Genomic DNA, 27,418 nt, shown 5'->3' with positions numbered 1-27,418 from the left:
GTATGAATATCAAGAGCTCAGATGGAAATCCAGTTCTAAGCAAAGAGGGGAAAGCAGAAAGGTGGAAGGAGTATATAGAGGGTCTATACGTGGGCGATGTATGGACATGGAAGAGGATGTAGATGAAGATGAAATGGGAGATACGATACTGCGTGAAGAGTTTGACAGAGCACTGAAAGACCAGTGTCAAAAGAAGACCCCGGGAGTAGACAACATTCCAATAGAACTACTGACGGCCTTGGGAGAGCCAGTCCTGACAAAACTATACCATCTGGTGAGCAAGATGTACGAGACAGGCGAAATACCCTCAGACTTCAAGAAGAATATAATAATTCCAATCCCAAAAAAAGCAGGTGTTGACAGATGTGAAAATTACTGAACTATCAGTTTAATAAGTCACAGCTGCAAAATACTAACGCGAATTATTTACAGACGAATTGAAAAACTGGTAGAAGCCGACCTCGGGGAAGATCAGTTTGGATTCTGTAGAAATGTTGGAACACGTGAGGCAATACTGAGTTTACGACTTATCTTAGAAGGAAGATTAAGGAAAGGCAAACCTACATTTCTAGCATTTGTAGACTTAGAGAAATATTTTGACAATGTTGACTGGAATACTCTCTTTCAAATTCTCAAGGTGGCAGGGGTAAAATACAGGGAGCGAAAGGCTATTTACAATTTGTACAGAAACCAGATGGCAGTTATAAGAGTCGAGGGACATGAAAGGGAAGCAGTGGTTGAGAAGGGAGTGAGACAGGGTTGTAGCCTCTCCCCGATGTTATTCAATCTGTATATTGAGCAAGCAGTAAAGGAAACAAAAGAAAAATTTGGAGAAGATATTAAAATCCATGGAGAAGAAATAAAAACTTGAGGTTCGCCGATGACACTGTAATTCTGTCAGAGACAGCAAAGGACTTGGAAGAGCAGTTGAACGGAATGGACAGTGTCTTGAAAGGAGGATATAAGATGAACATCGACAAAAGCAAAACGAGGATAATGTAATGTAGTCAAATTAAGTCGGGTGATGCTGAGGGAATTAGATTAGGAAATGAGCTACTTAAAGTAGTAAAGGAGTTTTGCTACTTGGGGAGCAAAATAACTGATGATGGTCGAAGTAGAGAGGATATAAAATGTAGACTGGCAATGGCAAGGAAAGCGTTTCTGAAGAAGAGAAATTGTTAAGATCGAGTATAGATTTCAGTGTCAGGAAGTCGTTTCTGAAAGTATTTGTATGGAGTGTAGCCATGTATGGAAGTGAAACATGGACAATAAATAGTTTGGACAAGAAGAGAATAGAAGCTTTTGAAATGTGGTGCTAGAGAAGAATGTTGAAGATTAGATGGGTAGAATAGGATTGGGGAGAAGAGGAGTTTGTGGCACAACTTGACTAGAAGAAGGGATCAGTTGGTAGGACATGTCCTGAGGCATCACAAATTTAGCATTGGAGGGCAGTGTGGAGGGTAAAAATCGTAGAGGGAGACCAAGAGATGAATACACTAAGCAGATTCAGAAGCATGTAGGTTGCAGTAGGTACTGGGAGATAAAGGAGCATGCAGAGCTGCATCAAACCAGTCTCAGGACTGAAGACCACAACAACAACAACAACAACATGCAGAAAAAAATGAGTACAGGTTACCTGCCCCCTTACTGCAACACTCATAGAAAGCTCTGCATTTTATTTGATGTGCTGAATGCACTAATCCTTTAACAGACATCATATTGTTGACTGCCTCTGCTGAAGACTCCAGAAGCACATTTGTAGTGGTTTTCTGAGTTCCACACCTCTCTGTTGTAATCTCATGTTTCACAGAATGTCTTGGAGTGAGTAATAGAACCACCAAATGGAAGCCAAATGCACAATGTAATACACTAAACTTATTCATTTAACTGTATTGTTTGAGCTCTAACTGGAGTTGAGTATTTATTTATCCATTTTGACAATTATTTATATGCCAACTTTCACACACTACATACACACAACAAACTTTTATCCACACTGAAGGATCAATCGTACCCACAGCTACAAATTCACAAGAATTCGGTTCAGTGGAACTGAATAAACAGATTACCCTTTGCCACGGAGTGGCTAAATTCTGCATTTTGCCTGAACACCATAACATTCCACCTTGTTGGTGTCTTCCAATACCAGAGATTTTCATCTGTTTTTAAAGCCTTGGATGATCTTGATAATACAAGTGCGCTGTGTGCTGCTAAGCTCTGTGCATCGCAGCAGTGGCCATCATAGGCAGAACATACCTTCCCTTGCCTGCGTGGCATTTCCCCTCTCCTCACTCTATTCACTGTCGTCTGTAGAAACTTTTCCATGTGCAGAATCTTTCCTTTTCCCCTACCCCTCCCCTCACACTCTGCCTTCGCTGCTATATTCTGCTGTTACATGGAGAGCCCCTTCTCTCCACCTGCAAGAAGATAACAACAAATGTTTTTGTCTGTCATCTCCATTGTCACTGGGTTGTGGCCCCAATAATTCTTTTTACTTACAGACTGCTTTCAGTAACACATCTATAACATACACATGTTGTGATGGAGTGCTACACAATGCACTCTGCGGACTATATGGGCTTCCTTTGCTTTCTTGCTGAAACACTGACTTATTTATGGTGTTGGCTGTTCACAGATAGAGCTACTGGTCGCTTTTGAAAGTAAGGTGCAATGGCTGGTTAGGTGTTCAACACGTTTTAATGTGCATGCCGTTACAGGATGCTTCAGATGCACACAGCCTGTGTTTATACCGAGAGTGTTATCCAGCAGGTCCATGCCCAAGAAAGCCAAGCACCAACACATTAGGTTCTGACAAAGTTACCTTACATGTTGTCAGTAAGAGCAGATGTCTCATAGTCATCTTCTGATGTGAGATGGACGCAGCTGCTTTGCTTGGACCTCCACCACGGTTTTGGGGTCAATCGCAAGAAATCAATAGTTTAAATCATACTTGTGAGCCAACCTGTCCACTTTACGATAAATGGACGAAGTACACAAATGGACACACAACTATTTCACACTCATATTGGAAAAGCACACGCTCCACCCTTCTATTTACGTAACCACAGACTTCTTCTTCTGACTTTACATTCCATGAGCATCCCACTAATTTTGAAGCTATTATGCTTATTGTACACACACGGGATTACAGAACAGGGTTTTTCACGTCACATGACACATTTTGGGTCACAATATACCACTTCAAACTACCAATAGTACTGGCAGGCATACTCATAGATGAGTTGCAGATAGATTAATCATGGTTTGATCACCTCAGGGTGTTTTACGACTTATGTCATAGACCAATTTAATGGGCCTTCCTGTGTTTCAAATGAGGGTTCTGCATTTTGATTTTATAAATAGTTGTCCTGACTGGTAAGAGCAGGACCATTTCAGAAGAATTTTGCCAGGGAGTGTGGGCAGATAAATTCCTGGCCTCGCAGCTCTGGAACACGTGTGCCATCTGGTGATTGTTAACACTGAAAAATAGCTGCAGCACCTAGCCTACAGTGGAGGCGAGAGGGGGGGGGAGAAGGGGCAGGAGGGCACTGGCCTGCTGCAGTTTGACTTAGTTGATGGGAAGACAAACAAGACCCAGTGTTGTTGTCTCCTGGTCACACCTATAGAAAGAGCCTTCTTGTTGTGCAACAGCCTGGACACTTTCTCCCTGGCACCAAGTCTACTTCAGGCCCTCTGCAGCACAATCGGTGCATGCAAAAAAGCTTAGTTCTAGGTACTGTTATATGGTGTTTCTCTATCCAGGTATAACATTTGTGAGCAATGGGTTCTCCTAAGCCAGCCTACTTCTGTTAATTTCTATTTCACTTTGGCAAAACTTACATCCACCTCAACAGCTTTTACAAAGTTCTTTACTTTGATCTGAAGAGGCACTTAAGTGACCATTACTCTCCTAATTGCACTCCAAACAAAAAATTTGCTGCTCTTATGGAAGGGCACTCGTGTACAAATCGAATAATATAACAGGTCACTAGCACTCGTTTCAATTCTTCGGGGGAAGGGGAGGGGGGGGGGGCGGTGCTGAAGAGAAAATTAACCTCCAGATACCTATTTAAAGGCAGTGCAGAGCCCCCCCCCCCCCCCCCTTCAACAACAGATGTTGCCATTAGTGGGGTGGCTTGCATGTCTCAGCCATAGAGATAAGTGTGCCATAGGTACAACCACAACAGAGAGGTATCTGTTGAGTGTTGAGAGGCCAGACAAACATGTGGTTCCTGAAGAGGAGCAGCAGTCTTTTCAGTAGTTGCAGGGGCAACAATCTAGATGGTTGACTGATGTGGTATTGTATCATCAATCAAAACGGCCTTGCTGTGCTGGTACTGCAAATGGCTGAAACCAAGGGTGGTAACATGTTTGCGTCACTCGAGCAGAAGGGTCAATGTTGAGATTGGCTGCCTGAACCCACCGATTCACCCAGTGAGTGGACAGGCGGCTGTTCCTTCAGCACGGTTCGAGCAGGCACACGGAGGGGTTTACTAGTCATGGGAGCTCCAATGTTGGACACCACTTAGTCAGATCATGTTCAGTGCTGGAAAGAAAGCCAATGTTCACCCATTATGTCTGCCATGGGTCCTCATCTGAGATGTGGAGGCGGCCTTGCCTGTGGCTGATGAGCGTGCAGGGTGCAGTTGTCTCCATGTTGTTGCTCACTTCGGGACTGACGACGCCTGTTGCATGGGTTCTGAGGCCAGCCTCAGTTCGTACAGGCGGCTGGCAAAGATGGTGAAGACTGCTGGTCTCGCACATGGGTGCAAGCAAAGCTCGCAATTTGCAGCATCATTTCCATAGCTGGTTGGGGTCCTTTGGTTTGGAGCTGAGTGGTGGGTCTCAACCAAAGGCTTTAATCGACTTTGTGACAGTCTCGCTGCATATTTCTAGCCCTGCGTTGTCATGTGGGGATTTTTAGGGCTCCCCTCAACAGCTCACACGTGCACTACACAAAGGAAGCAGCTACTCGGGAGCAGAACACTTGTGCAGTGAACAAGAGGGCTTTCTAGGCTAGGCAGTAGTTTGAGGTGCTCTGATGATCACTCACCAGTCAATATGCAACATGGGCTATCAAGCAGGGTTCAGGATGAAGACATTTCGACTGTCGCAATATTATCAGTAAACTGTCGAAGTATTTGTAATTAAGTTTCCGAATTTACTGCCCTCGAGGAAAGTTCTCACACTCAAATTATTCTTGGGACTGAGAACTGGCTGAAACCCGAAGTGGAAAGCTCTGAGGTACTTAGTGAGTCATGTCATGGTACGTACCATATTTACTCGAATCTAAGCCGCACCTGAAAAATGAGACTCGAAATAAAGGGAAAAAAAATTCCCAAATCTAAGCCGCACCTGAAATTTGAGACTCGAAATTCAAGGGGAGAGAAAAGTTTTAGGTCGCACCTCCAAATCGAAACAAAGTTGGTCCATTGTAATATGAGACACAATTTAGGTCGAATGAATGACGATACAGCTACAGTAGTTTGGTTCGAGTCGAAAGCTTAGCAGTTAAGCTTTACCAGGTAGCCATTGCTATGCATCAGGCGCTCCGTCTGTATTTATACGGATACCCTTCCTTTTTCATGTGCTTCGTCTGGTTTGAATCGATTGCTTATTTTGCTTTGATCTGATAAGTGCCGTTTTCTATGTTATAGGTGTTTACGTCAGTCACTCGAAGCTGAAAATGCATTACTATACTGTGTCATGCATTGTTTGTCGCATTCTGATAGTGTGTGTTTACGGCCTGTCGGTGCTTGCGGCATGGCTTGCTTTTGTGCGCGCTACCGCCGCCTACAATTTAAAAACGAGAGGAATCGTCTCATTAGCGAAACAGTCGCAAGAGACTGCTATTTGTTGTTACTTACACTGCTGCTTTCTTTGATAATGATCAACAAGAACCAAATAATAGACTGCGTATGATAGAACATGTTCTGAACGAGAGTTTGGCGAAAATTTTTCTCCGTTTGAAAATCTTTGCGGCCGATTCTTTAGTACATCAAATTCTGCACAGAAATTAGTCATCTTAGATTTAAAAATCTAGTCAGTTGCCGTGCTTCATTTCTGACTGTATCACTATTAGGCATAAGAGTAATACGAATATAAACATGACACGATACGTATATTCTTCCGCGTTTGCTGTTGCCTCACTCTAGCTTCGTAGTTTATTTGGCAGATAGGATTTAAATGAGATATAAGCAAACATGAAAGAATACATGGCAAAATGTTTATATTCGTATTATTCTTATGGTGAAGAGAATACTGCATGTGATTCACATTTCATCAGGTTCCTATTAGCAACCATCTCTTCTCACAGGTAGGAAAAAGTTCAGAACGTAGAGTTGGCCATATTGACAAAAATCCCAGTATTACCAGTCGGATTTTCGTAGTACATTGAAATTCGAAGATGAACAATACGGAATTTGTATTTACTTCGTTGGATTATGTATGAAAAAGCAGTGGTCGAAACTCGGGCGGAGAAAAAAAGCTCGTCTTCCAATTTTTTTTTTTTAAATTTTATTTACTGACGCAGAGGTTTTGGCGCCAGTATTTGTCTTTGTGCCTACAAAGGATGCCTGTGTAGCGCTACATATATTCGACGGCAGAAGTTAGTTGTGGCGGCACCTATCAACATTTTTCAGAACTTCCGCTTGCTTTGCACTCAATTCTAAGCCGCAGGCGGTTTTTTGGATTACAAAAACCGGAAAAAAAGTGCGGCTTAGATTCGAGTAAATACGGTATATTGAAAAGACAGATTAGAGGCCATAGGAGGGATAGTGTTCACTGCAGTTGACAAAAATATTGTCTCTACTGAGGTCAAAGTTGAGTGTGACAGTGAAATCATCCAGTCACGTATTAACAGGTGGTAGGTGAAACCAAGTTAATTGTTCGATCTTTTTACCTGCCACACGATTCTGCTGTGTCAGTTCTAGAGTCATTCAAAGAAAGTCTACAGTCAATAGCGCATAAATACCCAGATTATTCAACACTAATTGGATGCGATTTTAGCCTGACAAATATAGACTGGGGCTCTCTGGATGCGGGGAGGGGGGGGGGGGGGGGGGGGTCTACAGGCAGATAGCCATGCGAAATTTTTTGAACACGTTTTCTCAAAATTGTCTTGACGAGCTAGCCCAGCAGCACAAATGCAATGGATGTACCTTACACCTGGTAGCTACAAATAGGTTGGAACATTGTGCAAATTTATATACATATAAAAAATATATATTATGAAACAAATTAATTTTACTACTGACATATTTGATTTTTATGAATTTTGCAGCAAATAAATTGTCTTTTCTTTTAATTCACAAATTTTGTAAATTGTGAGCCAGTGGTGTCGTGAACTTATGTCGAATCTGGTATCCTTGGTTATATTTGTCTTCTTTCGCCCTAAATTTTTCTCTTTCTTGAGTGTGTGTAGAATATTAATTCTTAATCAGACTTCCTCTTCTGATGCAGGCCACTTGTTGACATGACATTGGGATAATGCATGGAAGAAAAGAAAACTTCATGGTTTTGCAAAAAAACGAATATCCAGTCTTCATATTTTCATAGGATCGTTATTCAGACAACACATTGTATTACAAGAAAAATTCTTCTCGTCACGAGAACTAAAGATAGAATCTCTCCAATGACTGAAAAAAAAAAAAAAAATGAATGAAGTTTTTATCATTTGTTATTCGCCTTCCGGCATAGCAAAATATATCTTTATCGACGCTTGTCATCATTGGTTTTAAATTTTTCTCACAGCTTGTTGGGGCTTTTCCTTATGTACTTATACACTGTATCAACAATATCACAATAGAAATGGGGATTAGTGATCATGATGTCATTGTAGCAACTATGATTACGAAAGTTAATAAATCAGTCAACAAGGCTTGGAGAGTGTTCCTGCTAGGTAGAGCAAATAAGCAGTTATTAACATCTCACTTATACAATGAATTAGGATCACTTAGTTACGGTAAGATGGAAGTAAAGGAATTATGGGCAAAGTTTAAGCAGTTTGTAAATCATGGTCTAGAGAGTTATGAGCCTAGTAAGTGGATAAAGGATGGAAAAGACTCACCATGGTTTAATAATGAAATTTGGCAGATGCTATGGAAGCAGAGGCTGTTGCACTCTCAGTTCAAAAGGGAATGCATAAATGACGACAAGCAAAGGTTAGTAGAGATTAGTGTGTCTGTGAAAAGATGTATGCGTAAAGCAAGCAGCAACTACCAACATAACACCTTAGCAAAAGTTCTGACAGAGAACCAGAAAAACTCTGGTCGTATGTCCAATTGATACGTGAAGATAGCAAAATTTAAAGCCGAAGTTTTAAATTTCACATTCAAGAAATCAATCACAAAGGACAATCATACAAACATATTATCATTTGCCCGTCAGATAGACTCTTGTATGGACATCATATTACCAAGCATAACTGGCATAGAGAAACAACTGAAAGATTTTAAAGCAAATAAATCATCACAACCAGATGGAATCCCAGTTCGGTTTTATAAAGACTACTCTATGGCTCTGAGCCCTTACCTAGCATTTATCATGAATCTCTCACCCAGCACAAAGTCCAAAACAAATAGGAAAAAGCATAGGTGACTCCACTTTATAAGAAAGGTAAAAGAAAGCACCCACAACACTGCAGACTAATATCCCTACATTGTCATAACCAAGATAGACATAAAGCCCACACCTACCACATTAGTACAAGTTTACATGCCAACTACTTCTATAGATGATGAAGAGATTGAAGAAATGTATGATGACATAAAAGAAATTATTCAGATAGTTGTAGGAGATGAAAATTTAATAGTCATGGGGGACTGCAATTTGATAGTAGGAAAAGGAAGAGAAGGAAAAATAGTGGGTGAATATGAACTAGGGGAAAGGAACAAAAGAGGAAGCCGCCTGGTAGAATTTTGTACAGAGCGTAATTTAATCATCAATGAGACTTCATTTAAGAATCATGAAAGAAGGTTGTATATGTGGAAGAGACCTGGAGGTAGTTAACAGTTTCAGATTGATTATGATACGACAGAGATTTTGGAACCAGATGTTAAATTGTAAGACATTTCTAGAGGCAGATGTGTACTCAGACCAGAATTTATTGGTTATGAACTGTGAATTAAAAGTGACAAAATTGGACAAACCTGGAAATTAAGGAGATGGGACCTCAATAAGTTGAAAGAACCAGAGATTGCAGAGAGTTTCAGAGGGAGTGTTAGGCAACGATTGAGTAGATCAGGGGAAAGGAATATGGTAGAAGACAAATGGGTAGCTTTAAGAGATTAAACAGTGAAGGTAACAGAGGATCAAATAGGTAAAAAGGCAAGGCCTAGGAATTCTTGGATACTAGAAGAGATATTGTGTTTATTTGATGAAAGGAGAAAATTTAAAAATACAGCAAATGAAGCAGATGAAAGAGAATACAAACGTTTAAAAAAGGGGATTGACAGAAATTGCAAAATTGTTGAACACGAATACGTATAGGAGAAATGAAAATGTTTGGAATCATATTTCACTATGGGAAAGACAGACACTGCCTACAGGAACATTAAAGAGGCCTTTGGAAAAAAGAGAAGCTGCTGCATGAATATCAAAAGCTCAGATGGTAAACCAATCCTAAGCAAAGAAAGAACAACTGTAAGACTGGAGGCATATATACAGGACCTATACGAGGTAGGTGAACTTGAAAGCAATATTATAGAAAAGGAAGTTGATGTATATGAAGATGAGATGAGAGATATGATACTGCGAGAAGAATGTGACAAGTATCTAAGTTGAAAAAAGGCCCCAGGGGTAGATAATATTCCTTTAGAACTACTGATAGCCTTGGTAGATCCATCCATAACAAAATTCTTCCACCTGGTGTGCAAGGTGTACGAGACAGGCAAAATACCTTCAGATGTCAAGAAGAATAAAATAATTCCAGTGCCATAGAAAGCAGTAACTGAAAGGAGTGAAATAGCAAAATACCAACACAAATTCTTTTCAGAAGAATGGGAAAACTGGTAAAAGCCAACCTCAGGGAAGATCAGTTTGGATTCCAGAGAAATGTAGAAGCACACGAGGCAGTACTGACACTACAATTTAGCTTAGAAGATAGGTTAAGGAAAGCAAAACCTACATTTATAGCACTTATAGACTTAGAGAAAGTTTTTGAAAATGTTGACTGCAATACTCTCTTTGAAATTCGAAAGGTAGCAGGGGTAAAATACAGTGAGAAAAAGGCTCTTTAAAACTTGTAGAGAAATCAGATGGCAGGGAGGCGGGGAATATGAACGGGAAGCAGTGGCTGAGAAGAGAATGAGACAGGATTGTAGCCTATCCCTGATGTTATTCAGCCTGTACATTGAGCAAGCAGTAAAGGAATCCAAAGCAAAATTTAGAGTAGGAATTAAAGTTCAGAGAGAAAAAATAAAAACTTTGAGGTTTGTCAATGACATTGTAATTCTGTCAGAGACAGCTAAGGACTTGGAAGAACAGTTGAATGGAATAGTGTCGTGAAAGGAGCATATAAGATAAACATCAACAAAAACAAAATGAGGTTAAAGGAATGTAACAGAATTAAGTCAGGTGATGCTGAGGTAATCAGATTACGAAACAAGACACTTAAGAGTTTTGCTTCACAGGTAGCAAAATAACTGATGATGGCCGAAGTAGAGAGGATCTAAAGTGTAGATTGGCAATGGCAAGAAAAGCATTTCTGAAGAAGAGGAATTCGTTAACACCAAATACAGATTTAAGTGCTATCAAGTCTTTTCTGAAGGTATGGAGTGTAGCTATGTATGGACGTGAAACATGGGTGAGGAACAGTTCAGATAAGAAAAGTATAGAAGTTTTCGAAACATGGTGCTACAGAAGAATGCTGAAGAGTAGATAGATCAATTGCATAACTAATATGGAAGTATGAATAGAATTGGAGAGACAAGAAATTTGTGAAGTGTCTTGACCAAAAGAAGGGATCGGTTGATAGGATACATTCTGAGGCATTCGAGGGAAGTGCAGCAGCAAAAATTGTAGAGAGAGACCAAGAGATGAATACAATAAGCAGAGTCAGAAAGATATAGGTTGCAGTAGTTAATCAAAGAGCAGCACCAAACTAGTCTTTGGACTGAAGGCCACAACAACAACTATTCATTCTCACCTAGGATACATGGCAACATTCAAACGACATACATTTAAAATCTCAATACATTTTACCATTCTTAGTAGGGGAAATGAAACAGGAACAAAAAGCTACAACTGAAAAATCTATTTTGTCTTAGGAGAAATGTCTCAGGAGTTTAACAAAATGTGCTACATCCCTCACCTTATCATTCAGTTGACTAGTTGGCTAGTAAACACAAGTTGTGATAAGTACAGTTCCAATGTGAGTGTACCAGACTGTAGTCTTAAGGAATTAACAGATATTACAAAAGTTCTGGGTCACTGCCTTATTGACACTCTACACCCTGTTTTTGCATTTGTACTCCATTTTATTTATAATTATATATGCAGCACCCCTCTTGCTTCCCAGATTTGCTGCAGTATTATATCTGTACAGTAATGAGTCATATGTGAAACACTGTTTCAAAGTCTCTGTGTGTTTTGACCAACTGTCTTGGGTTTGCAACATTCAGTTCATTTTGCTTATATAATGTACAGTTAAATTTTGTCAGTGTCTATCACACATTTACATAACCACAAGACAGAGACACCACGGTGGCATGCACAATACTCTACACTTACACCCAGTTGTTTCTTTTCCTTTTTCATTCAACGGTGAGTTGCTCTTTGGGAGCTTGGATCCAGAACTTCCACCTATGGTTGAGAAGACTACACTGTCCGAACCTTGGCCTCTGACTGCAGTGCAGTATGTCAGTGCCTGAACTGGTTTGGCTATGCTTAAGGCCAGCCACTTGCCTCACTTCTGAATACTCCCATGTCACCGTGGTAATGTGAACAATTGTTTCACTCTGTTCTGCAGACTTTTACACTATACTCTTAACATCTGTCCTTGATGATGACTACAAGTGACCATGACACCTTTTTCAATTAATATCTTTGACCACAACCTGTACTGCGGACCAAGAAAACATGGCTATTGTTGCCTGATTTACCAGAAGTGATCAATACTGACCGAATATCTACCAAAACCAATATTTAACTATCACTCTTGACAGCTGTATCACAGTTGATAACCGTGAATCACACATTTATCACTTGCACTCACCAAAATGATTTGGCAGAATGTTTTCATCTGGTAGTGACTGAGTGACTGGTTGCGAGTATCCATACCAGGTACCTACTGTACCTCAATTTTACGGCCCACCTAAGTGCATTTCACTTCCTACCATTTTTAGTTACGAAGTCCCATTTTATGTAAGACCTAGCTGCAACTGTCACAGCTCAGGCCATCAACAATATCACTGTATTAACACGATTCACGTTGTCCGTTGCACTTCACATAGTGTAGCCCGGGAACTGTCTGCTAGGCATGCCCAATGTAAAACTGACTGGGCACGGCCTGTGCTGCCCGAGTTGTTGTTGTTCCGCCGGCAGAGGGCACGGCCGAATTCTCGTGTGCCCTCTGGTGGATGGGACTTTACTTGCGGCAACTTCTGTCCATGTGCGCCTCCCGCGATCTTTCTGGTGGCTACTGCAATCACATCTTGCTAAATACGCATCTTACGCTTACAAATGCTATGTGAAGTATGACCAAAGAGTTGGTGGCCACAATTTGAATTGCAGGCCTCATGTGGTGAACCTTCAGCAATTTTCTTACTCTACTTTTCTACCAATCAGCACCCCTTGCTCTGCTTTTTCCTACTATAGGGGTAACTACCAATAATTTTTGCACTTATTCCTCAGAGCTTGTGAAAGACATGATGAGTTTGCCCGTTGGCATGAGTTGCCACCTGCTACCTTGCAGGAACCATTAATTAAAATCAGTCACTCCAACACTAGCTCACTCCTGTTTGGGTTACTCGTGTAGAGTACCTATCTCTACCATTCTATCTGCAGTCACTGAGCTGTGCTGTTACATTTGGAATTTCTTTTCAAAATGCACTGGCAACAGTAAGCTCAGCATTAAGTTGCAAGGGGCCTCTATTCACACTCTCCTCAAGGCACACATAATGATGATAGAGTGATATGTAGTTGCCTGAGACAATGTTGTATTTAGTTAGTAAATGTGCTAATTATCTGATACTATGTTTACTTTTATAGTGTTCCATACCTTGATGTTTTATTAATGTGATATTCTGTATGGTCCACTTCCTGGTTTTGACATTATTGTACTCCTGTGTAGCCTCCTGCTCCCTTTCAACACTTTTCACTGCTTCCCACTTTTGGAGGATTTGCACTGTTATGTTGCCAACCCTACTTGGCCATTTGAGGTGATGACAGCCTCTGTGGCTCCAATTTTTGTATTATATATCTAATGAAAGGATGAAAAACTACACTAAAAGTCAGATAGAGACTAGATATGGCATACTTTGAGCAGCTTATTTTCTTCTGCTACCGGCACATTCGCAGTTGTCTGTGCTGCCGAATATCGGTGGGCAAGTGCTGCTGCTCGCTATTAGGATAATTTCAGTTCGCCCCTATCTACTGCACAGCTACCCATGTTATCCTTTGCTACTTCTTTTGCTGAAGAAGAGTAGTCCCTGCCTATACTCTCCCAGTAATAACTGTTCACCGTATTATCTATTCCTGCCAAGAGATGTGTCACCTCCGTTCACACTATGTCAACCAGTCTCTCTCTCCAACACTCTCTAGTGAGAATGAACCCTCTCCAAATCTAACTATCCAACATGAAGTTGATGCAATATTATGTTGCTACCTTTAAAATGCTGCCCTTCACGCAATCCCAAAATGCAAGGGTGCAAGCAGAATCACTCATATTGACTAAGTGACTGACTGCTCAAATGCAGCCATTACACCTGTGCTGCAAATGGGATTAGCTTTATGTTTCATGGTATGACAACCTATCTGTGTTGACCTTCAGAAGAAGGTTTTTCTCCCTCATGTGACCTGATGATTTCAACTTGTATCCCATATTCTGTAAATTTTGCACGGGGCAGTTGTTACCTCCGATTTACGGCACAAAAACACCAACGCCTTATCTAGTATTCACCCACACCTAACTCCTAAAGCAGCAATCCATCCTGCCCTCTTAATTTACATCGTTCCTACAACCTGTACGGCCAATACAGTAGCGATACAGCAAAGGTATGTAGTGCACAATATGAAGATTGCCTGCGTCACTATGGTTTGGATGAAAGATCATCAATCCTAAACCAGTTCAGAAATTATCTTCTCCTATCACTCACTCACACAATTTCCTACAAACAAACTTCTAACCTAACCTTGCCCTAAGCTTGGTGCTGAATTGGTTAGCTTAACTTACAGTTACATTTATGGTAATGGTCTTCCTGTAAAGCACTGTCTTGCCAGTCCGTTAATATTGGAAATTGTGTGGAAATTGAACCTTACCCCATAAGCATCCCAGATTACCAATGTCAAATGCTATAGTCTACTATGACTATGCTATGATATCCTACCAACCAGTTTCCCCAGTGTGGCATTATCGCTCCCTCCTGTAAACTATCTGCTCAGTTGGAATAATACTTTAACATTAAACTGAAACCATTTTACTGTATGTAACAGACTTAACTGATTATCTTTAGAGGCATGCTCCTGTAACAGTTGATTGGTGCCACTTAACATTACCAACGTGCTATTGCGTATGTTGAAGATTGACACCAGCAGAAATATAAGTCAACTGTGACAATGCCTAGTTGTTTCTACTACTATAGTCCTAGTGCTGTTTGGTGTTATCCTATGGTTTTTATACAAAACAGATTATTGTAAATGTCCTTGTAAACCACTGCAAGCTGCTGTTCCTGAGTGCCAGCCACCAGGCTATTTTACCAGCCAATGAAGCAAGTACTAAAGTGCAACCTCTCCCCCCCCCCCCCCCCCCAAACAGATATGTAAGGATAGTCATTATGTTATTCATGTGAAGTAATTTTTAAAGGGAGTCTTGAGTTCAATTCTTTCATTTTTGAATGTCGTGGTCAAAGCTAAATTTAATGTTATTAGTAATGGAACAAAGTAGCGTTTTTCGCTACTGGATGTGTAGTAGGTGAAAGGGAAGAAAACCTTATTTCTTTGTGTAAATACCCACCAGATGGAGGGTTGCAGTTTTTGGGGACCGTACTGGGGTTTATTCCATCCCAGTAGGTGCTGCCAGCCACTATACCTGTGCAGTCCCGCTGCATTGCGCAGCTGTACATTGAGGTCTACTTTGCACCACCACAGCTAAGTGGCCTGTGCCCTGGACTACAACATTTCACAACCCACTGCCCTTGCACACAGCACTGTCACCCACTAGCTCGCCATCCAAATGTGTCAGGCAAGCTATAGCAAGGCCACAAACTACAAAATTCTAACTTTGTGACAACCAAAGAGACAATTTATTGTATCGACAGTGATACACTGTGAGATTTATATGGAGTCATATTTTAAGAACTGAAATATGCCCCTATACTTGCAAAGAAGTATCAAAATATTAAACCCTTCCTTAGTTCCAAGACTCCATTTCAAGCTGGAGTCAAAAGTTTTCTATCATTTAATCTCACTTAATATTTGTCGATCATTTAACAATCGTACCTAATATCACACCTAACACATGCAGAAATGGGAAGGATGTGTGGGTGCCATCCACATTGGAGAGGTTAGACATGATAAACAGTTCAGAAAAGAAAAGAAAAAAATTCTCTTTATTCAGTACCTAGCTTGGACTCTGAGCAACTGCCCATGGTGGCGTGCTTTCAACATGGGATGATGACTTGTTAAAAGAGTTCCCATAGAGTGTGGTGCTGTATAAGGAACATGCAAAGATGTCGCCCTCTCTTGTTCACTGGCATTTGTCCTGTTAACACGTTCCTTTTCCACTCCCTCATGCCACGAGTTAGACTTCCATGATCTGTAATTTGGGTTCTTGTGTTCACCTCTCCCCTTCTCAAGGTATCAATGTATGCCCTCTTTTGGAAATAACCTCCTCAGGCATCAGGCAGTTTTTTTGGCAGTTAATCTCTTGTCGATCATTTGACCACCTAAATCTGCATGCCTGCTCCCCCACCTCTCATAACTATCTGCAGATAACTTTTAAAAGAATGTGACACATTTAAATAATTGGGATGCATTTTTAGAACAGAAAAGAATGAAAACGTGAAACTAAGGCAAGGATCGCAGTGGCAAACAGAGGATAATTTTGGCTAAAGAGACGTGCTGCGCGGTTTTGAGGAGTTTTAAAATCAGACTATACCAGAGTGTAATTCTCCCAATAGCTCTTTACAAGTCTAAAACAGTTATATTAAGAGCACTGCTGGTCTTCGGGAGAAATATATTAAGGAAAAAGACATACATAAAATTAAAAGCATACGTCAGTGATCACGTAGGCTTATTATGTTAGTTTTCAGGACAGGAAAACAAAGTTCTGTTATTGACTTTATTTGTCTATTACTTCACAAGATTTTTTTTTTCCTCCTTCAAAAAATTAAGATAGATTGCAGAAGTGAAAGGACCAATTTGTGATCCTGTACATGTCAGCTACCAATATATGAAGATTGTGACCTACTTGAAGTTACCGTATTTACTCGAATCTAAGCCGCACTTTTTTTCCGGTTTTTGTAATCCAAAAAACCGACGAGCTTTTTTTTCTCCGCCCTGAGTTTCGACCACTGCATTTTCATACATTATTCAACGAAGTAAATACAAATTCCGTATTGTTCATCTTCGAATGTAGCAGAATTTTAATGTACTACGAAAATCCGACAGGCAAGACTGTTTGGGATGTTTGTCAATATGGCCAACTCTACGTTCTGAATTTTTTGCTAGCTGTGAGAAGAGATGGTTGCTAATAGGAACCTGATGAAATGTGAATCACATGCAGTATTCTCTTCACCATAAGAAAGAATACGGATATAAACATTTTGCCATGTATTCTTTCGTGTTTGCTGCTATCTGATTTAAATCCTGTCTGCCTAATAAACTACGAAACTAGAGTGAGGCAACAGCAAACGCGGAAGAATATACGTATCGTGTCATGTTTATATTCGTATTACTCTTATGCCTAATAGTGATACAGTCAGAAATGAAGCACGGCAACTGACTAGATTTTTAAATCTAAGATGACTAATTTCTGTGCAGAATTTGATGTACTAAAGAAGCGGCCGCAAAGATTTTCAAACGGAGAAAAATTTTCGCCAAACTCTCGTTCAGAACATGTTCTATCATACGCAGTCTATTATTTGGTTCTTGTTGATCATTATCAAAGAAAGCAGCAGTGTAAGTAACAACAAATAGCAGTCTCTTGCCATTGTTTCGCTAATGAGACGATTCCTCTCGTTTTTAAATTGTAGGCGGCGGTAGCGCGCACAAAAGCAAGCCATGCCGCGAGCAGCGACAGGCCGTAAACACGCACTATCAGAATGCGACAAACAATGCATGACACAGTATAGTAATGCATTTTCAGCTTCGAGTGACTGACGTAAACACCTATAACAAAGAAAACGGCACTTATCAGATCAAAGCAAAATAAGCAATTGATTCAAACCAGACGAAGCATGTGAGAAAGGAAGGGTACCCATATAAATACGGACGGAGCGCCTGACGCATAGCAATGGCTACCTGGTAAAGCTTACAACTTGAACCAAACTACTGTAGCTGCATCGTCATTCATTCGACCTAAATTGTATCTCGTATTACAATGGACCAACTTTGTTTCGATTTGGAGGTGCGGCCTAAAACTTTTCTCCCCCCTTGAATTTCGAGTCTCAAATTTCACGTGCGGCTTAGATTCGGGAAATTTTTTTTTCCTTTATTTCGAGTCTCATTTTTCAGGTGCGGCTTAGATTCGAGTGCGGCTTAGATTCGAGTAAATACGATATTCCAAGCCTCTGGACAAGAGTTTCCTTAATATTTTATACTCTCACATATTGGTTTTAACTAAACTTTCCCACTACAAATCACCATGTGTTTATCAGGCAGCTTCTGGTGCCTTTTGGACCTTTCAACACAATAATACGATTCTAAACTTTTATCACTTCTGTTCCAAATCACGATAATTAGTTTATAGTACTTGATTGTAAATCTTGTATAATTTTGCAATCAATTTCTAAATGCTTATTTATCTTCTCTTAAAACAATTCTGTGTCATTGTTTGCTTGTCTAATCTTGTTTTCTTAGCCTACAAAATGTTCATCTTGTTGTGTGTAAGTCTAAGTTCACTTAATTTATTGTTTCTACAAATTTACACTGACTGTTTCTACTAAGTAATTTCTAGTTATGTCGATGTTAAAGGACATTTCTCTCCTTAGATGCAAAATAATTTTTTTTGTAATCATCACGTGTAAGAAAATTTGAAGACATTTTACTATTTTACTCATTAGTGATCTTATTTAGTGAATCTCAAGCTGTATATGTAATAACTCCATTGTTTGTTATTAGCATTTAGTTTGTCAAGTATTCAAAATATTCTGCAACATATTTTTTTAATTTTTTTTAGAGCTACCTGTAAATCTTTTAATCTTTTCTTCAAAAGAAGAAGGAGAAGAAGAAGAAGACAACCATCGAGCCGGTGCGACTATGTATAAAGTGCGCTAAATACAAATAAAATTGTTTTGCACCATTCCACAGTTTTTGCGCAACTGCGAGCCCATACCTATTCCTTCATTATTGTTTCAGCTAATACACTGATAAATGAAACAATGGAAAATGCAGGATGGAACGTAACAATACGAGAGAAGAAAAGTTGCTAATCACCATACAGTGGAGATGCTGAATCGTGATAGGTACAATAAAAAGATTCACACAATCATAGCTTCCGGCAATTAAGGCCTTTGTCAGCAGTAGACACACACACACACACACACACACACACACACACACACACACACACACACTCACTCACTCACTCTCTCTCTCTCTTTCTCTCTCTCACGCAAGCGCAACTTGCACACATGTCTACAGTCTCAGAGAGCTGAAACTATACTGCGAGCAGCAGCACCAGTGCATGATGGGAGTGGCGACTGGGTGGGGGTAAGAAGGAGGCAGGGGTAGTGAGAGGGAGGGGTAATACGGTGGGGGTGGCGGACCGTGAAGTGTTGCAGTTTAGACGGGGAGCAGGAGAGAAGGTGCGGAGGGGATAGGGGGTAAGCAGCAGAAAGGAGAGAAATTAAAAGACTGGGTGTGGCGGTGAAATAATGGCTGTGTAGTGCTGGAATGGGAACAGGGAGGGGGCTGGATGGGTGAGGACAGTGACTAACGAAGGTTAAGGACAGGAGGGTAACAGGAACGTAGGATGTACTGCAGGGAAAGTTCCCACCTGCGCAATTCCAAAAAGCTGGTGTTGGTGGGAAGAATCCATATGGCACAGGCTGTGAAGCAGTCATTGGGATGAGGGGTATCATGTTTGGCAGCGCGTTCAGCTACAGAGTGGTCCACTTGTTTTTTGGCCACAGTTTGTCGGTGGCCGTTCAAGCGGACAGACAGCTTTTTGGTTGTCATGCCTACATAGAATGCAGCACAGTGGTTGCAGGTTAGCTTGTAAATCACATGACTAGTTTCACAGGTAACCCTGCCTTTGATGGGATGGGTGATGTTAGTGACCGGACTAGAGTAGGTGGTGGTAGGAGGATGTATGGGACAGGTCTTGCATCTATGTCTATTACAGGCGTACGAGCCATGAGGTAAGGGATTGGGAACAGGGGTCGTGTAAGGATGGACAAGTATATTGTATAGGTTCGGTGGACAGCGGAATACCACAGTAGGAGGGGTGGGAAGGATAGTGGGTAGGGCATTTCTCATTTCAGGGCACGACGAGAGGTAATTGAAACCCTGGCGAAAAATGTAATTCAGTTGCTTCAGTCCCGGATGGTACTGAGTTACAAGGGCCAGACTGTGGGACTTCAGGAGGTGGTGGGAGACTGGAAAGATAAGGCACGGGAGATTTGTTTTTGTACAAGGATGAGAGGATAATTACGGTCAGTGAAGGCTTCAGTGAGACCCTCGGTATGTTTAGAGAGGGACTGCTCATCACTGAAGATGCAACGACCACGGGTGGCTAGGCTGTAGGGAAGGGACTTCTTGATATGAAACGGGTGGCCGCTGTCAAATTGGAGGTATTGCTGGTGGTTAGTAGGTCTGATATGGACAGAGGTACTGATGTTGCCATCTCTGAGGTGGAGGTCAACATCTAGGAAGGTGGCTTGTTGGGTTGAGTAGGACCAGGTGAAGCAAATGGGGGAGAAGTTGTTGAGCTTCTGGAGGAATGTGAATAAGGTGTCCTCACCTTCAATCCAGATAGCAAAGATGTCATCAATGAATCTGAACCAGGTGAGGGGTTTAGGATTCTGGATTTTTAGGAAGGATTCCTCTAGATGGTCCATGAAGAGGTTAGCATAGGATGGTGCAATGCGGGCACCGTACCGTGGATTAGTTTGTAGGTAATGCCTCTAAAGGAGAAGTAATTGCGGGTGAGGACACAGTTGGTCATGGAGACTAGGAAGGAGGTTGTTGGTTCGGAATCCACAGGGTGTCTGGAAAGGTAGTGTTCGATAGCAGTAAGGCCATGGGCATTAGGAATGTTAGTGTAAAGGGAGATGGCATCAATAGTGACGAGCAGGGCACCGTGTGATAAAGGGAAAGGAACTGTGAAGAGTCGATCGAGGAAATGATTGGTATGTTTTATATTCGAGGATAGGTTCCAGATAATAGGTTGAAGGTGTTGGTCTATGAAAGCAGAAATTCTCTCGGTGGGGGCACAGTAACCGGCCACAATGGGGCGTCCTGGGTGGTTGGGTTTATGGACTTTAGGAATCATGTAGAAGGTGCGAGTTCGGGGAGTGGTAGGGTTAAGTAGAGAGATGGACTCTGGGGAGAGGTTCTGGGATGGGCCTAAAGATTTGAGTAGTGGCTGGAGATCCTGCTGGATTGCTGGAATGGGATCACTGTGGCATGGTTTGCAATCTATGCAAGAAAATGACCCACATTACCAGCTAGCAGCACAATGAGGCAGTTGCCTACAAGACAATGAGCAATCGAATAAACGGGTGGCTGGAGTCTAATGCAGCAGCACTGTTTAATGTTTTGGGTGTGTCATTACTGTAGAGTAACACCTGTCCGTGGCGACAGTGTCATATAATGAAAGTTATTTCATTGTTGTTTATTAAACAGCAGTGTAGCACATATTATGTAAGTTTGTTTTATCATTGTTTAATTAAACACCTGCTCATGTTATGAAAAGAATTTCTGTAATGCTTTATCATTAACTTTAAAAATCAAACAATGGAATCCCTCCTCATTCCTCCCCCTCCCCACCCCAGCCTCCTCCTTACCCCCACCCAGTCGCCACTCCCATTGCTGCTCGCAATGTGGTCAGCTCTCTGAGACTGCAAATGTGTGTGCAAGTTGTGTGTGTGTGTGTGTGTGTGTGTGTGTGTGTGTGTGGGCGCGCGCGCATGCATCTACTGCTGACAAAAGCCTTTATGGCCGAAAGCTGTAACTGTGTGAACCTTTTTGTTGTGCCTATCGCGGCCTCAGCATCTCCGCTATATAGTGAGTAGCAACTTTCCTTCTCTGGTACTGTTATCATTAACTTTTATAGTCTCCTGTAATATTTCTTTAATCAAGTGCATATTTCCTAACTTCACCTTTCTCATTTAAATGTTTTGAACTTAAAACAATTTCAACAATTCGCAAAAACTACATGGTAACAATTTTTAACAGCTACTGGTTTAATTGTTCCTCTCTCACTATGGGGTTTTAGAATGCTTCCACAATTCTGTACATATATTCATATTTCACACATCAGTTTTACACAACCTATACTGTTCGTGACATTAAATAATTCCCACACACACATGACCACTATTGTCACTGGGTACCTGTGTCTTACTCTGATCAGTGTGCTACAAATCAAGCTTAAAAAAAACCTCCATTACTTTATATGTGGTTCAGTAAAGAACAAACATTTTAACAGCCTTCAAACAAGTAATAAGTGGTTCCCACATTATATATAGCAAATAATGAGATATTAAAATGTTAAACATATTTTTAAAAAATCTGTAAGATACTTAAGTTGGTTAATAGGTGCCTGAGAAAGACCAAATATTATGAATTGTACCTTATGGCAGGATTTTCCATCACTTGAATTTCTTTCTTGATTTTATGGAGCCGAATTCGAAGTTCTATTAGGTTGCAAGCTTTATTTTCATCCAAACTATCTTCATTGTCAATATCGTCTATATTTTCTTCCAAATCAGAAATTTTGTTCTGTATTACACGAGCCTCTGACAACAGTGACATGATATTTTCAACCATTTCAGATGGTATTTTTCCAGACTTCATATCATAGTACCTACATATGTTGAAAGTGGACGTATCTGCGATTAATATTCACACTTCATAATGCAGCATAAAATACAGCTAAACAAGCGAATTCCACAGAAGTTTTGTGATGCCATTTTGCATACAAACATTTAACATAATTATATCTGTAATGACTATTTTAAGTGAACTGATAAAAGTTTTCATATTCATACTCAATTTGTACAAAGTTGGCGATAATGTAAATATACCCAATCCTTCTAAACTGTATTATCACTTATAGTGCAATAATGTTTCAGAAAATAGTCAACATGAAAAAATAAATAAATAAAAAAAATAAATTAACTAAAATTTAAAAATTTTTAACAATCTGTTTGCAATGTAATGAAGTTGTCACATTTCTGAGAGCCACATATAAATACTTTTCCTTTCTGGACTCAAAGGAGATGAATAAACTATTTCAAACTGACACTGAACTCAAAAACATTCCACTAAGCAGTGTTACCTAGAAGGTAGTATGATGACCAAAAGAAAACTGTTGTGCTGAAAGACATATGAAACATGGTAGAATTTAAGGTATGTAGCAGTAACATTGGACAAATCCTTGTCCAAAGCTTATCAACTGTTCAAAAACTCAGGAAAAAACCTCACAATTTAGCAATGGCTCAATCAGTGCAGCCTGCCTCTGCCAACAAATATGCCTATTTCAGGTCATTTGAATGGAACTGCTGACTCAATGAAATAGTGAAAGAAAATGCTGATTACAAATTGTCATTCCTCTCCTCAACTCCTTAATATCATCATTAGCAGCAGCAGTTGTATGCCCACCTAGTGACAAAATCATGAAACATGATTCTCAGAAGAAGTTTCAGAGTTGTTCCATGACTTTTCCTCATGTTCTACGACTGTCGTGTTACAACAGTCCAAGTCGCAGGTTCCCTATCGAAATGGGGAATGTGCGACAATGTTGTGCGACTTATTGTAGTCGGTACATTTTCTAAGTCAATTTCTATTTGATTGCCGTGAAGACAACATCATATATAATTGATGTTTCAGGCCCTCTCAGGTCTGGAATGCAATATCCCAAGACCGCAAAAATACATGCAAAAGGAGGGATGCTATGGGACATTTGGTGAAAAAACATGAAACGTCCAAAACACAAAATAGAAAAAATACACACGTTAATAACCACAATTCAAGAGACAACAGAAGAAGCTCTGAGGGGGAGGCAGTTTTTCTCCAAAAAAAGTGAAATTTATTAGGTCATCGCTCATTTTAATTTTTCCTTCAAAACATGGAATCTGGAGGAAGCAACATATGTATTGTGATAAAGATAGATATCAACCATAAATGTAGCCCATAAACTTGTATTCTTAAAAAAAAAAAACTATTATTAAAATAAAACATGTTGTTGTTGTTGTGGTCTTCAGTCCTGAGACTGGTTTGATGCAGCTCTCCATGCTACTCTATCCTGTGCAAGCTTCTTCATCTCCCAGTATCTACTGCAACCTACATCCTTCTGAATCTGCTTAGTGTATTCATCTCTTGGTCTCCCTCTACGATTTTTACCCTCCACACTGCCCTCCAATGCTAAATTTGTGATCCCTTGATGCCTCAAAACATGTCCTACCAACCGATCCCTTCTTCTAGTTAAGTTGTGCCACAAACTTCTCTTCTCCCCAATCCTATTCAATACCTCCTCATTAGTTACGTGATCTACCCACCTTATCTTCAGCATTCTTCTGTAGCACCACATTTCAAAAGCTTCTATTCTCTTCTTGTCCAAACTAGTTATCGTCCATGTCTCACTTCCATACATGGCTACACTCCATACAAATACTTTCAGAAACGACTTCCTGACACTTAAATCTATACTCGATGTTAACAAATTTCTCTTCTTGAGAAACGCTTTCCTTGCCATTGCCAGTCTACATTTTATATCCTCTCTACTTCGACCATCATCGGTTATTTTACTCCCTAAATAGCAAAACTCCTTTACTACTTTAAGTAGCTCATTTCCTAATCTAATTCCCTCAGCATCACCCGACTTAACTCGACTACATTCCATTATCCTCGATTTTGCTTTTGTTGATGTTCATCTTATATCCTCCTTTCAAAACACTGTCCATTCCGTTCAACTGCTCTTCCAAGTCCTTTGCTGTCTCTGACAAAATTACAATGTCATCGGCAAACCTCAAAGTTTTTACTTCTTCTCCATGAATTTTAATACCTACTCCAAATTTTTCTTTTGTTTCCTTTACTGCTTGCTCAATATACAGATTGAATAACATCGGGGAGAGGCTACAACCCTGTCTTACTCCTTTCCCAACCACTGCTTCCCTTTCATGCCCCTCGACTCTTATAACTGCCATCTGGTTTCTGTACAAACTGTAAATAGCCTTTCGCTCCCTGTATTTTACCCCTGCCACCTTCAGAATTTGAAAGAGAGTATTCCAGTTAACATTGTCAAAAGCTTTCTCTAAGTCTACAAATGCTAGAAACGTAGGTTTGCCTTTTCTTAATCTTTCTTCTAAGATAAGTCGTAAGGTCAGTATTGCCTCACGTGTTCCAACATTTCTACGGAATCCAAACTGATCTTTCCCGAGGTCGGCTTCTACCAGTTTTTCCATTCGTCTGTAAAGAATTCGTGTTAGTATTTTGCAGCTGTGACTTATTAAACTGATAGTTCGGTAATTTTCACATCTGTCAACACCTGCTTTCTTTGGGATTGGAATTATTATATTCTTCTTGAAGTCTGAGGGTATTTCGCCTGTCTCATACATCGAGTTCACCAGATGGTAGAGTTTTGTCATGACTGGCTCTCCCGAGGCCATCAGTAGTTCAAATGGAATGTTGTCTACTCCCGGGGCCTTGTTTCAGTGCTCTGTCAAACTCTTCACGCAGTATCTTATCTCCCATTTCGTCTTCATCTACATCCTCTTCCATTTCCATAATATTGTCCTCAAGTACATCGCCCTTGTATAAACCCTCTATATACTGCTTCCACCTTTCTGCCTTCCCTTCTTTGCTTAGAACTGGGTTGCCATCTGAGCTCTTGATATTCATACAAGTAGTTCTCTTCTCTCCATAGGTCTCTCTAATTTTCCTGTAGGCAGTATCTATTTTACCCCTAGTGAGACAAGCCTCTACATCCTTACATTTGTCCTCTAGCCATCCCTGCTTAGCCATTTTGCACTTCCTTTTGATCTCATTTTTGAGACGTTTGTATTCCTTTTTGCCTGCTTCATTTACTGCATTTTTATATTTTCTCCTTTCATCAATTAAATTCAATATTTCTTCTGTTACCCAAGGATTTCTATTAGCCCTCGTCTTTTTACCTACTTGATCCTCTGCTGCCTTCACTACTTCATCCCTCAGAGCTACCCATTCTTCTTCTACTGTATTTCCTTCCCCCATTCCTGTCAATTGTTCCCTTATGCTCTCCCTGAAACTCTCTACAACCTCTGGTTCTTTCAGTTTATCCAGGTCCCATCTCCTTAAATTCCCACCTTTTTGCAGTTTCTTCAGTTTCAATCTGCAGTTCATAACCAATAGATTGTGGTCAGAATCCACATCTGTCCCAGGAAATGTCTTACAATTTAAAACCTGGTTCCTAAATCTCTGTCTTACCATTATATAATCTATCTGATACCTTTTAGTATCTCCAGGATTCTTCCAGGTATACAACCTTCTTTTATGATTCTTGAACCAAGTGTTGGCTATGATTAAGTTATGCTCTGTGCAAAATTCTACAAGGCGGCTTCCTCTTTCATTCCTTCCCCCCAGTCCATATTCACCTACTATGTTTCCTTCTCTCCCTTTTCCTACTGGCGAATTCCAGTCACCCATGACTATTAAATTTTCGTCTCCCTTCACTACCTGAATAATTTCTTTCATCTCGTCATACATTTCATCTATTTCTTCATCATCTGCAGAAGTAGTTGGCATATAAACTTGTACTACTGTAGTAGGCATGGGCTTTGTGTCTATCTTGGCCACAATAATGCGTTCACTATGCTGTTTGTAGTAGCTAACCCGCACTCCTATTTTTTTTATTCATTATTAAACCTACTCCTGCATTACCCCTATTTGATTTTGTATTTATAACCCTGTAATTACCTGACCAAAAGTCTTATTCCTCCTGCCACCGAACTTCACTAATTCCCACTATATCTAACTTTAACCTATCCATTTCCCTTTTTAAATTTTCTAACCTACCTGCTCGATTAAGGGATCTGACATTCCACGCTCCGATCCGTAGAACGCCAGTTTTCTTTCTCCTGATAACGACGTCCTCCTGAGTAGTCCCCGCCCGGAGATCCGAATGGGGGACTATTTTACCTCCGGAATATTTTACCCAAGAGGACGCCATCATCATTTAATCATACAGTAGAGCTGCATGTCCTCGGGAAAAATTACGGCTGTAGTTTCCCCTTGCTTTCAGCCGTTCGCAGTACCAGCACAGCAAGGCCGTTTTGGTTAATGTTACAAGGTCAGATCAGTCAATCATCCAGACTGTTGCCCCTGCAACTACTGCAAAGGCTGCTGCCCCTCTTCAGGAACCACATGTTTGTCTGGCCTCTCAACAGATACCCCTCCGTTGTGGTTGCACCTACGGTACGGCCATCTGTATCGCTGAGGCACGCAAGCCTCCCCACCAACGGCAAGGTCCATGGTTCATGGGGGGAGGAATAAAACATAATGCCAACAAAAGTCCTGATTCTCACTTTTACAAAACCTTTCATTGAAATAATTACAACTTTACATGTTTCTCAGACAGCACTTGAGATCACTTGTTTTGAAACTCTAAATGTATATTCATCAGGCTGGTAAGAGATTCATCCCTAGCAAGGAACCAAAGTGTGACAGCTATCCATACCAAGATTGGAATGGTTTCCCTAAATAGTGTGGAATCTTTTGAAATCTTTTCTTCAATCATCTGCACAATGGTTTTAAAATTGGCAGGGTACATTCTCTAAAACTTTCTGAAAGCCATACTCTCTTCTATGGTACTTTTAATTTTTCAATAAGATTCATCATC

At 40.5% G+C, this 27,418-nt stretch overlaps 1 protein-coding gene across 3 annotated transcripts in view; it reads right to left on the bottom strand.

Moving 5' to 3' along the window:
* Positions 1-27,418, bottom strand: part of LOC126188122 (protein nessun dorma-like) — a 232,789-nt gene that overhangs the window by 77,814 nt on the left and 127,557 nt on the right. For 2 of the 3 annotated variants that reach the window (XM_049929593.1, XM_049929595.1), the window contains one exon: positions 22,175-22,408. The exons of the other annotated variant lie outside the window; for it this stretch is intronic. In XM_049929593.1, the coding sequence (XP_049785550.1) occupies positions 22,175-22,408 (234 nt within the window). The remainder of the gene's footprint in view (positions 1-22,174; positions 22,409-27,418) is intronic. 3 annotated transcript variants of the gene reach the window in all.

The sequence above is a fragment of the Schistocerca cancellata genome, chromosome 5 (assembly GCF_023864275.1).
Source record: "Schistocerca cancellata isolate TAMUIC-IGC-003103 chromosome 5, iqSchCanc2.1, whole genome shotgun sequence".
Classification (NCBI taxonomy): domain Eukaryota; kingdom Metazoa; phylum Arthropoda; class Insecta; order Orthoptera; family Acrididae; genus Schistocerca; species Schistocerca cancellata.
Note: the sequence above shows the minus strand (reverse complement) of the source record. Positions and strands in the feature narration are given on the sequence as shown.